The 12,481-nt window shown below is 43.8% G+C and overlaps 1 protein-coding gene across 1 annotated transcript; it reads left to right on the top strand.

Annotated features, from left to right (window-relative positions):
* Nucleotides 1-1,378: 1,378 nt before the first annotated feature.
* Nucleotides 1,379-12,191, top strand: LOC308149750 (heat shock 70 kDa protein 12A-like; the record flags this gene model as incomplete). The annotated part of the gene is made up of 5 exons (XM_080522645.1): nt 1,379-1,660; nt 1,790-2,014; nt 2,815-2,986; nt 3,386-4,426; nt 12,097-12,191. The coding sequence occupies 5 exons, from the start codon at nt 1,379-1,381 to the stop codon at nt 12,189-12,191; spliced, it is 1,815 nt and encodes a 604-aa protein (XP_080378771.1).
* Nucleotides 12,192-12,481: the final 290 nt, after the last annotated feature.

The raw sequence follows: 12,481 nt of genomic DNA, 5'->3' as shown, positions 1-12,481 counted from the left end.
AAACTGTTACCGCAATTCAGTTTCCTGCAATCTGTAATCGAAACAAAGGAACAATCGTCATTAGTAATTAAAGTATTAGCCATCAAGTACATGAACGTGTTTGTTTGCAGAATCAGAATATTGACATCTATAAATAGTGGAAAAGAACAAAGACCCAAAACGCACCAACACAATGCTTGGCAAAAGGGCGTGGGCCAAAGTGCATTGGCAAGTCCAGGTTAGTGTCATTTGTACTAGAATACAAGTACAAGTACAAGTACAACGTTTTTATACTTTTCAATATATATTGTATGACTTAATAAAACAAATGGTAACACTATACATCATTTTAAGGTAGGGTGTTACTTCAAATGCAACCACGAACGCTTTGTTTGGCTCCTATAAAACGTCACTTCAGCCCCTTGCGCCAAACCTTTCTTTGTATTGCATTCAATGAATGTGCTATGTGCAAAATGCTATTTGAAGGGCAATAAAACATTATAATAGAGGAGCACTTTGCTTCATCCAAATGTAAGTAAATTAATTTCCACCCCCCTCATCAATTCCATTCATCAAAAACTCATATCCCTTCCATCTGACAGGCAAACATTGAGATTGAAGTACATTTTGTAACATTGCGCAGTGTCCATAGGAAGTTTGTAACATTGCGCAGTGTCCATGTAGGAAGTTTGTAACATTGCGCAGTGTCCATGTAGGAAGTTTGTAATATTGCGCAGTGTCATGTAGGAAGTTTGTAGCATTGCCCAGTCCCACACCCATTACAGAATCCAACGGTTGTTGCAGAATGTGGGCCATGGCGACACAATAGAAAAAGAAATATAAATATATATATAAATATAAATATATATATTTTATTATTATTATTATTATTTGTAATTGAATACAATAACTTAAACTGTTACACCGTTTACACATTTTGATTCAGGACATTTAAAGGAATTTGGAGTCTTGAAAAATATTTACGCTACATCTTAAAATAATTTAAAGAAATAATTGCTGAAAAGAAGCACGCTTACTGCATTCTTGCTGTCAGGTCCTGTAAGGTCCTTTTCATCTCAGCACAACATGAACAGATGTTATCAGATGTTTTGCTCATCGTGCTGCTCTTCTCTTGTCCTCTTCAGGATTTGGTATCAAGTCAGTCTGTTTCTTTCCTTTTGAGCTATACCTCTAGCTGACACCCACTTTGGTGGGCGGGCTTCTCAGGGATTCAAAATGACAGCAGATATTTCAGCTATGAATACAACTACGAGTTTCAAATTGTACAATTACAAGCAGCATAGTCATTGGGGACTGGTACTGTCTTGTATTTAGTTGTTACAGTCTACTGTAGAATTATAATTTCTCTAACTCAAACCTGCTAGCCTTTGGTTATGCAATGGGTGATTCATTTATTGTAGCAATTGACTTTGGCACTGCATATAGTGGATACTCCTTTTGTGTGTTGACAAAAGGTTCGGAACCAAAACCCAGGGTACCGCGCTGGGGACAGGAGCATGGCTACAACACCCCGAAGACTCCTACCTGCATTTTGTTTGATGAAAATGAAGAATTCCAAAAATTTGGTTATGATGCTAAAATGGCATACACAAAAATGAAAGGACCAGATGCGAAGACAAATTATCTCTTTGAAAACTTCAAAATGGAACTTTACGGCAAAGTAAGTATAGGCCTATTAATAAATTATCTTCATGATTATCTTCTATTCACTAGAATATACTAGTAGCATATATATATATATGTACTTATTTTCTTTCTTTTAAAAAACATAATTTTCATTATTTTACAGGCTTTGAATAATGATATTATGATAGCTGCAAAGAATGGTAAATCGATGAGCGCCATGAAGGTGATCACAGAGAGTCTGCGGTATCTCAAGGACCATGCACTGAAAACAATCGCAGAACACACGTCCGGAAGACAGTTCCTGGCCTCTGATTTCTCCTGGGTTCTGACTGTTCCAGCCATATGGGACGGTGCAGCCAAGCAGTTCATGAGAGAAGCAGCAGCAGAGGTGAGATTGGACAGTTACGGGCAAGGCACGTTTTCAAAACATCCTAATTTAATCATCTGACGGTACAGAATTAACACATTTTGGTGAAATGCAATTTACCTTTTCAGTTTGTCATTTAAAATTCAACATAAAATTATAGTTTCAATCGAATTGCCCTTAATTTATTTTATGTTTTTTTGTAAATGCCTTTATGCATTTAGCTGATTATATGTTTAAAGTGTTTTAAGTTGAGTATAGATTTGGCTATTTGAACTAAATTCATTTATATAATAACACAAATATAAAGTATTCGTTCAGAGCCAAATAATAAACGTGTATAGGCCTATATCAATGATATTCATATTATATTATATTATCTATTGCATGCTTGGGAAATCATTTTTCACTGGTTTTCTCTGTGTACCACATGTACAAAAGAAGAGATTTGGTGAGGCTGCATTCTCATTTTATGCACCCAGATTGTGGAATGCACTGCTCGTTTACATTAGCGATGCAACCTCAGCACATAATGTTCAAGTCAAGACTAAAAACCCATCTTTTTAATATTGCGTTTAAATTACTAAATAATAAAATGATGATTAGCCTATATAATGATTAAAACACTTTGAGCTGCAACGTTTGCAGGAAAAGCGCTATACAAATAAAGTTGTTATTATTATTATTATTATTATTATTAAGGCAAATTCCCCATTCAAGGCAAAAATGTGTTCTATTATCTTTGATTGCATTGTTGAGAGGTTTCATAAACAGTCCATATTTCCGACACATTAAAGTATTATGTTTTACTATCTCATTTCTAGGCTGGTCTTGTGACGGAGACAAACTCCGACAAGTTGATTATAGCCTTGGAGCCAGAGGCAGCTTCAGTCTGGTGTAAGCAGCTTCCATCTGATGGCTTCATAGCAGACGAGATAAACCAGAACACACTGGAGCAAAAACCTGGGACACAGTACATCGTTGTAGACTGCGGAGGTATGGTAATTTAAGTATTTATTATGACAGCCACGACTTGGTATTGTGACAAAACAAAATCGATATTGATATGAATGGCCACAGTAATAACATTTGTATGTAGTAACTACTACTGTTACTATTGTTTTGTGTTGCGCTGTTCAGCCTTAAGACTGCCTTAATTAGTGGCATTTGTCATTCAATTATACGTATATATACTGTACATTTTATACCATTGTATAATTGTATACCAAATTGTATACCAATTTTAAAAAAAATAAACTGATATAGTCTACTGCTGATATATTGCTGATATATACTAATGCTTCAGTTCAGGTAAATTATTAAAAATGCCTAGAGGAGAAGACTATCTTACAGCATGTTGTACTGTATTATAGGTCTAATATTGTGCTTCCCCAGGTGGAACTATCGACATCACTGTACATGAGATGCTGCCAGGTGGAGAACTGAAGGAGCTCACCAGGGCCTCTGGAAATGACATGGGAGGAGAAACTGTGGACAAGAAGTTCAAACTTTTCCTCAGAGAAATATTCTCTGATGGTCTTTGGGATGAGTATGAGAGAGAGTTTCCTAGCGAGATGCAAAAGATAATGTATGAATTCTCTGTACTTAAGCGTACAGATGATGACATAGAGGTACCCTGCCTTTTTAACTTGGCAACATTAGCTCAGAAAAGGCAAGACATGGAAAGCTTCTTCAAGAAGGTTCATGGGGCGTCTTGGGACGAGGGGTCAATCAAAATCACAAGTAAGAAACTGTGTTCCTTCTTTGAGGAGAGCCTTAGAGGAATAACTAATAGTCTTACGAAAATCCTGAAAAAAGATTTCAAGATTGAATTCATTGTCTTAGTGGGAGGTTATGCCTCAAGTAAGATCCTGCAGAGTCACATTAAGAAGAAGTTTGGAAATCAGTGCAAAGTGCTCTGCCCTCTTGATCCCCAGGAGGTCATTGTCAAGGGAGCTGTCCTTTTTGGGGTAAATCCTAAGGTGATGTCAGCACGAGTAAGTGGCCTGACTTATGGGATTGCTGTTTCTGCCATCTTTGATGAATCCGCGCACAAACCTGAAAAGAAGTTCACAAATGAAGACGGAGAGTGGTGTAATGACATATTTAAGAAACTGGTTTATATGGATCAGTCAGTGGGTTGTGATGAAGTCAGGGAGCACAGCTTCTCTCCCATAAAAACAGATCAGACAGCAATGAAATTCAGGTTTTACAGCACAGATAGACGCAATCCTAAATCTATCAAGTATGTAGATGAGTGGGGAATAGAACAGATTGGCTCCTTCACTGTTCCGATGCCTGACATCCTTGGGGGCAAGGCCCGCAAAGTCAGGTTAGAAATCAAGTTTGGCTCCACAGAAATGAAAGCCACAGCCACTGACATAACTTCAAATAAAACTGAGAATATCAAACTTGACTTCATGAGAAAATCTGAATGTCAAAATTCACATTATGTTTCTAAATTGACAATCTTTCCTAACCACAAGACTTAATCTACTGAAACACCTTAATGTACGTATTCAGTGAGACAACATCATTAGATTTTTGCTTATTATCGTATTGTTTCATGCAGTATAATGTTATTGCACTATAATGTTATACATTTAGATTTGTTAATTGATTTAATTTACTTACTCCTATATTTCCGATCTTTTAACACAATACATTGCACCTAGATCACTTAGATCGTCTGACCAACGGCTTTTAATTGTCCCACGGTAGGCTCAAAACAAAGGGTGGCCGAACTTTTACTGTTGTAGCTCCAACATTATGGAATCGCCTCCCCCTCACTGTCAGTTTAGCTGGGTCTGTACCACTTTTTAAAAAACATTTAAAAACCCAATTATTTTATATAAGTTGTTTTCTCTTTTTACTTCTTGATATCTGTATTGATTTTTATCATTTTATCATTTGTTTCATTGCTTTTGTGAAGTGCTTGTTTACATTTTATGAATTATACAAATATATTTTATTTGTTGCCTGTTTACTTGCTGTGTTATGCTGTATACTACCAAATGTACTGTGAAGCACTTTGTGACTGCTGTCTTGATAAGTGCTATACAAATAAATAAAAGTAAAGTAAAGCAAAGTACTCTTAATACAGTAAATGTTGTACATAAACATACCAATGTGTTCTTTCCACAGCAAATAACCAAACAAAATAGACAACAATTAAACTTTTTCCCTTTGAATGTGAATTCTTGTGTCATATATTTTTCATTGTGCTGTGATGTTGATAATGCAAGTTAAAGATGATGTCCAAGTACTTTTTTTTATAAATGAGGCCCCAGGTAAAACTCACCTCCAAGTCAGCCTTCAAGAACTCACTCGTGGACACTTTCTACGACACGTGCAATTGCTTCTAAAGTAGGACTTGTCCCCTGCTCACCTGGGGCCTCATTTATAGAAAGTACTTTGGATCAAATTTGATCGTATCTGTGTCGTATGTAGAAAACCACGTCAAAGTAGTGATTTATAAAGATGACCAAGGTCATCTTTAACTTGCACGTAAGCACATTTTTCTAAATGGATTATTTATGAAACGGGCTGCGCTTGTTTAAAATTGCGTACGTACTTCCGTCTATAAATACCAAATATACTTGAAATTTAACACAGGTGAATGAGCTTTGTATTTACGCCCTGTGATAGCGGCTCAATTATAGCGGCTGAATTAAGCCAAGTGCTAGGCGTTCGTCTGGAAGCGGGAGAGGGCAGAGAAGGGTGGCTTCTCTGTAAGTTGCATTTGTCACATTTGATCATGACAACTAACCAGGCAAATGCTTATACTATAATAATATAATGGTCTTATTCAGGTGACATTGAAAACATGGCTGCTCACTCCCTTTGCGAACCCCAAGACACCGGAGGAAATCCAGTATAATTTAGCGCATGGCCGGGCAAGGTCCGTTGTGGAGCACACTATAGGCATGTTGAAGGGGAGATAGACAGCTCCGGAGGGATATAAAGGAAGACTGAAATACAATCATAAACATCAGTTCCCTTTAAATCTTGAATTAAACAAATGTTCTCGGCTGATAACAACATCGTTAATTTTATTAAGAGCCACTTCGCATGAATTACAGTAGGCAGTGCGGCTCACATGCCTGTAATAACTCTGCATAACCAGTAGGTAATGTGCATATGTCAAGTCAATACCTGACGTAGAGCTACAATCGTTTCCACGGTCAAATTGACTCACGTTGTCATTTTATAAATCACTACTTTGACGTGGTTCTCTACGTACAACACGGGTAAGATCAAATTTGATCCAAAGTACTTTCTATAAATGAGGCCCCTGGTGTTGGTGAGGATGGATTTGGAACCGATGAGCAGGGCCTCGTTTTTGCTGCCGTTGAGCTTCAGGAAATTCCTGCTCATCCAGCTCCTGATGTCCTCAAGGCAGTATGCCTTGCATCTATGCAGTATGCCAACAATGTTCGAGAGAAACTTGTCTTTCTGGATCAGACTACATCCAGCAGCACATTCATGACATTCATGACTTTGTCACCTACTTCCAAAAAAAGTCTCTCCCTGATGAGATTCTCACACTGATCACATCCAAGCGGGCAACCACCTGCCCTCACGATCCCATCCCCTCCTCTCTTCTTCAATCCATTTCCTCTGACATCCTTTCTTACCTTACCACCGTAATCAACTCCTCCTTATCCACAGGATCTGTCCCGGTTGCCTTCATGATAGCCAGAGTCAAGCCTCTCCTCAAGAAACCTATCTGTGACCCGTCCTCTGTCCACAACTACAGACTGGTATCCCTTCTCTCCTTCCCTTCCAAAACCCTTCAACGTGCTGCATCTAAACAACTGACTGACTATCTCCGGAAGATGGAACATCTGGACCCCAACCAATCCGGCTTCAAGGCTGGGCATTGCACTGAGACTGCTCTCCTTGCTGTCACAGAGGCCCTCCACTGTTCTCAAGCTTCCTCCCTCTCCTCTGTTCTCATTCTCCTGGACCTGTCCGCTCCCTTCGACACAGGCAACCACCAGATCCTTCTCTCCATCCTCTCAGAACTGGGCATCTCTGGCACCACACACTTGCTTCCTTGCTTGCTTCCTACCTGGCGGGTCACTCCTACCAGGTGACTCGGAGACAATCTTTGTCTTCTCCATGAACCCTCATCACTGGGGTACCACAGGGCTCTGTCCTAGGGCCCCTACTGTTCTCCCTCTATACCAAGTCTCTTGGCTCGGTAATCTCCTCACATGGGTTCTCCTACCATAGTTACGCAGATGACACTCAACTCTTCCTGTACCTCCCCCCCTCTGACCCATGTGGCAACACATGTCTCTGCATTGGAGAACTCTGTTGTAACCCCCTCCCAGACAGCCAAGAACCGTGGCGTGATCTGGACAACTGCCTATCCTGTGCGGAGAACAACGCAGTGATAGAACGCTCCTGCAGATTCTTCCTTTACAACATCAGAAGGATACGACCATTCCTCACCAGAGAAGCAGCGCAACTTTTGACCCAGTCACTGGTCATCTCCCGCCTTGAATACTGCAACACACTCCTGGCCGGGTTCCCCACCTCTGCCATCAGACCTCTGCAGCTCATCCAGAATGCTGCTGCCCGTCTGGTGTTCAATCTCCCAAAATGTTCTCATGTCCTTCGCACCCTGCACTGGCTCCCGATAGCAACTTGCATCAGATTCAAGACCCTGGTGCTTGCCTACCAGGCAACAAAACGGATAGCCCCTGCCTACCTGCGGGCAATGGTCACCCCCTAAACAGTAGCCCGTTCACTCCGCTCCTCCACCTCGGCTGGCCGATTGGCTACACCACCTCTATGCCAACACGGCAGTCACGCTGCCCGGTCACTTCTCTTCACTATACTGGCTCCTCCCCGCTGGTGGAATGAGCTTCCCACGGCTGTCAGAACTGCAGTCACTCCCCATGTTCCACAAGACTCATCTCTTCAGGTTAGACCTTAACTGCTCCTCTTGAGACATCTACTACCCCTGTGCCTCCTGAGACACCTGCTTCCCCCTATACTGTGTCTCCTAAGATTTCTACTTCCTCCCCTTGTACTGTCTCTCTTGTGTAAAAAATAAATTTGTAATAATTATAATAATAATAATAAGAAGAATAATTCTTTCTCCTTCTATCCCAATGACTGCCAATGGCCTCTGGCCTGAGCTAGATTACTCTTTCTGCTACGACTGATGAATAGATGGTTCACTTGCTTAGTCAAATGTAGCGATTGTAAGTCGCTTTGGAATAAGGCGTCTGCTAAATGCCAAAAATGTAATGTAAATGTAATTCATCTTCCTCATCATCTTCCTCATCTTCCTCATCAGAGACATCACAGACGTCTCCTCAGCAAGATCCTGGAGACCACAAGAGACACCCGTCTGACAGAACTGATTGAAAGCATGCTTGAAAATAGGCACTTCTTCGTTGAGCTAGGAGGAAAGAAAAGCAGGTGGCGAAAACTCAAGAATGGCCTTCCACAAGGAAGTGTGCTTGCACCACTTCTCTTTAATATCTACACCAACGACCAACCAAAAAGTGCAGACCAAGTGTAAAGTGAGTGCGAGGAACAACATCATCCGCAAGCTCACTGGCACAACCTGGGGTGCTAACCCACAGACTCTGAAGTCAACCGCACTAGCTCTCTGCTACTCAGTTGCCGAGTATGCCTGCCCAGTATGGGAGCGAGCTGCCCATGCCAAGAAGCTGGATCCCGCCCTCAATGCTAGCTGCCGCCTTATCACAGGCTGTCTGAAACCAACACCAACAGACCGTCTGTACATCCTGGCAGGCATAGCCCCACCAGAGATACGACGAAATGCAGCAAGCAAAAAAGAGCGCCAACAACAGTCTACTGACCAAAGACATCCTCTCTTTGGCCATGTGCCAGCCAAAAGCCGCCTTAAATCAAGGAAAAGTTTCCTGAAGAGCGTCCCGCCCCTCGGAACACCGAGCACAAGCAGTGAAAGAGTCACTCGGTGGGAAGAAAGGCTGGACAAACTCCCACCAGCAACAACAATGGAGCTAAAGGCGAGCGAGGCACTGCCCCCTGGAGCAGACACCAACTACGCAGTGTGGAAATGCCTAAACAGGATAAGATCTGGTGTTGTACGTACAAAAGCCACTCTCGCCAAATGGGGATACCTAAATGACGGGGACGTTGTGTGTGACTGTGGCACTGAACCACAGACCATGCAGCACCTCCTGATATGCCCCCTGCTGGAGCAGCCTTGCACATCAACGGACTTGGCAGAGTTCAATGAGAAGGGACAGCAATGTGTTCAGCTGTGGTTGAACCACATCTAGCCAAGCCTTGTAACTGACTCTCTTGTGGACACGAAAAGAAGAAGATCAGAGACATCTACGATGTTGAGATACATCAAAGACTTGGAATACGTTCAAATCTGAATTTTCCACTGCAAAGATGAGGATGCTTTTTCTCTACAGCATTCTGTACAGATACCTTAATGCCAATCCTCCCCACAACTATGTGTCTTATCAGTAAATTACATTCCTATTTTGAGCAGTGATGATAGTATCTCACAGATCACTAACTGGTACTTAGATAGTGGCATTGACACGACTTCCTTTAGTCGAAAACGTCTTGAAGTGCAGTGTGAAAATACTTTATTGTGTGTGCCCTGATGGCCAGTATATTGCATAAACTAGAAAATGTGTTAGTCAGGGAGACACTGTTACAGTGGTGTCAGAGGGGAAGAGGACAACAATGTTGAGGTGCATGCCCAAGGTGTGGAACTTTATAAATAGGTAGAAATATAGCTGGCAACTTTGTACAGGTATTTACAAAACAATAAGCAGGACGATGACAGGACACTGAACATAAACTGAAATAATGAAATGAGAGTTCTCAAAAAGAACGAAAATAAACACAGACACGTTTTTTTTTACTTAATTAACTTTTTATGACAAATACAACTTTTCCTTTAATTACCAGAAAACAGGTACCACTATTGTAGTTTTTTTGGCATTGAGGAAATACTGAGCTATAAGACTATTCATACTGTAGTAAAATCAGTTTAAAAAAGGAAACAACACATATACATTATATGAATACATATTACATACTTCCTTCAATTTACATAACCATATTTTCATTCCATAATTCCAGACTACAGTTTCCGACCCTTTGTTTTCCAATATCGAGCTCAACAGATTCCAGATAGGCTCATATGATGAGCTGCCTCCTTCAACTTTGAAGCCGTTCACACCAATCCAACTTTAAAATGTGCAGAGAGGTCTAACTGCCATTGCTATGATATTTGGTTTTGTACCTAGTACCTATGTTTAAAAGTTACAAACTTGAAAGTGCACTTTTTTACATGGAGGTCTCTGGAAACCAAAAGATGCCTATCATCTACCTAGTCTAACCTAATAGTCTTCCCTGAGAGAAGCCCTGGGGGAGGTGACACAATGCGTGATTTCCCTAAAACAATCTTTTCTCTGAAAAACGACTCCATGGTTAAGTTAACGGCTGGAGTATGCCAGCAATGTTCCAGAGAAACTGGTCTTTCTGGATGAGGATGTTTTTTTTGGAAATCAGTGCAAAGTGCTCTGCTCTCTTGATCCCCAGGAGGTAATTGTCAAGGGACAATCTTCCTTTGAAGATAGACATAAGTAAGGAGAAGAGGCCATGTCAGCAGGGCATGGGCCAGATTCGAATGCATACCGACATGGTCATTGCCCATGACATACACTATGCACTTTGTTATTTTTGTGGAATAAGGAAGAGTCATTATTTGAGTAACAAACCTCTAAACTGCTTCAAATCATAAGGCATTTACTATGTAACAGCATGTTAAAACAATGTTTTTCCCACAAGGATTAGGCAATGGGGCAACCATTTTTTCCCCTCTGCTATAAGGACTCTCAACACCTGACTCACTGCACTAACCCTGCCAGATGTACTGCACTTTATAGTTGTAAATATTGACTATGATTTCTTCTTGTGGTTATGTGTGTACATTGTCCTTTGTGATTGTCATGTGTAACATGTGTAATGTGTGTATGTTTGATGTATTTGACACTGCTGTTTGAGTTTTTTCCATCTGTACCGACAACAAATTCCACCGACCTTGGTCATTGTGGGGAACATGGCGCGTTCTGGCCTGCAGAGGGAGCCAGACTGCCATTGGAGGGGAATGATGGGTTGATTACGGACAGGTGTCAGTGATCAGGCTCGTTATGATGGGCTGATTACGGACAGGTGTCAGTGATCAGACTCATTGTTCCACTGGTCTATTTAACCTGTGTGTGTTTGTTCCCTCGGGAGATGAGTAGGGCAGGAAGTACCTGCCGCACGGAGACACGGAGAGACCGAGAGAGAGAGAGCCGCGGCGAGCCAGCACGAGACCCCGAAAGGGGGTGAGGTGCAGGGAGCCGGACGGACGGAGCGGGTCCCGAAAGGGAGGACTAGCGGGGCGGGAGCGAGGGCTCAGCCAAGGAGCGGACTAGCGGGGCGGGAGCGAGGGCTCAGCCAAGGAGCGGACTAGCGGGGCGGGAGCGAGGGCTCAGCCAAGGAGCGGAATAGCGGGGCGAGAGCGAGGGCTCAGCCAAGGAGCGGAATAGCGGGAGCGAGGGCTCAGCCAAGGAGCGGACTAGCGGGGCGGGAGCGAGGGCTCAGCCAAGGAGCGGAATAGCGGGGCGAGAGCGAGGGCTCAGCCAAGGAGCGGAATAGCGGGTCCCGAAAGGGAGAGACAGCGGGAGTGGGGGAAAGACTGGCTCAGCACGTCAGTGACGGTGCTGAGCGGTGTTGGACTAAATAAAACTATTATTCTGCACCATTCCTCTGTGTCAACCTCCCTCTGTGCCTAGAAACTGCTACATCTGGCGCCCAACGTGGGGCACAGAGAGGGGGTCGGCACACACGCCCAGAGGACCATGGACTCATCGGTCCAGGTGGTGGCGCACCTGGCCCGGATGCTACAGGCGCAGGAGGTGATGGCGGCGGAGTTGATGCGGGGGCAGGCGGAGCAGCGGGCCATGCTCCGCGAGCTACTGGACCGCACCGAGCCACCGGTTCGGGCCCAGAGGAGGGGGGTGCGGGACGCGCCGGAGGCCATTCTCGACCCCTCCCCCGACAACCACCCGCCTCGACCGCAGGTTCCAGCCCCGGGCCCAGCCCCGGGCCCGCGCCCTACCCCGACCCCGGCTCCGCGCCAACGGGCCGGCGGGGCGCGGCCTGGGGTACGGCCTAGGGTGGAGCCGCGGCGGGAGCCACCAACGCCAGCCCGGAGGACGGGGCGGGACACCGGGGGGAGGAACACACACGGGGGGCCAACCTCCACCCCACAGACGGCCCCACGAGCGGTAGAGGAGGGATGCTGGCGATGCGGACAGCCTGGCCACCTCCGCCGGGAATGCCCCGAGATGGAGGTGGGTCAGGTAATCCGCGTCGTCGGCAGTCCGACCCCTCCCTCGCGTCCAGGACAGGCGTTTTACATCCCAGTAAGGGTACAGCGTGAGACGCACCAGGCGCTGTTGGATT

This window comes from Nansenia antarctica, assembly GCF_963989245.1.
Source record: "Nansenia antarctica genome assembly, chromosome: 2".
Taxonomy (NCBI): domain Eukaryota; kingdom Metazoa; phylum Chordata; class Actinopteri; order Argentiniformes; family Microstomatidae; genus Nansenia; species Nansenia antarctica.
This window is presented reverse-complemented; position numbering and strand designations above follow the sequence as displayed.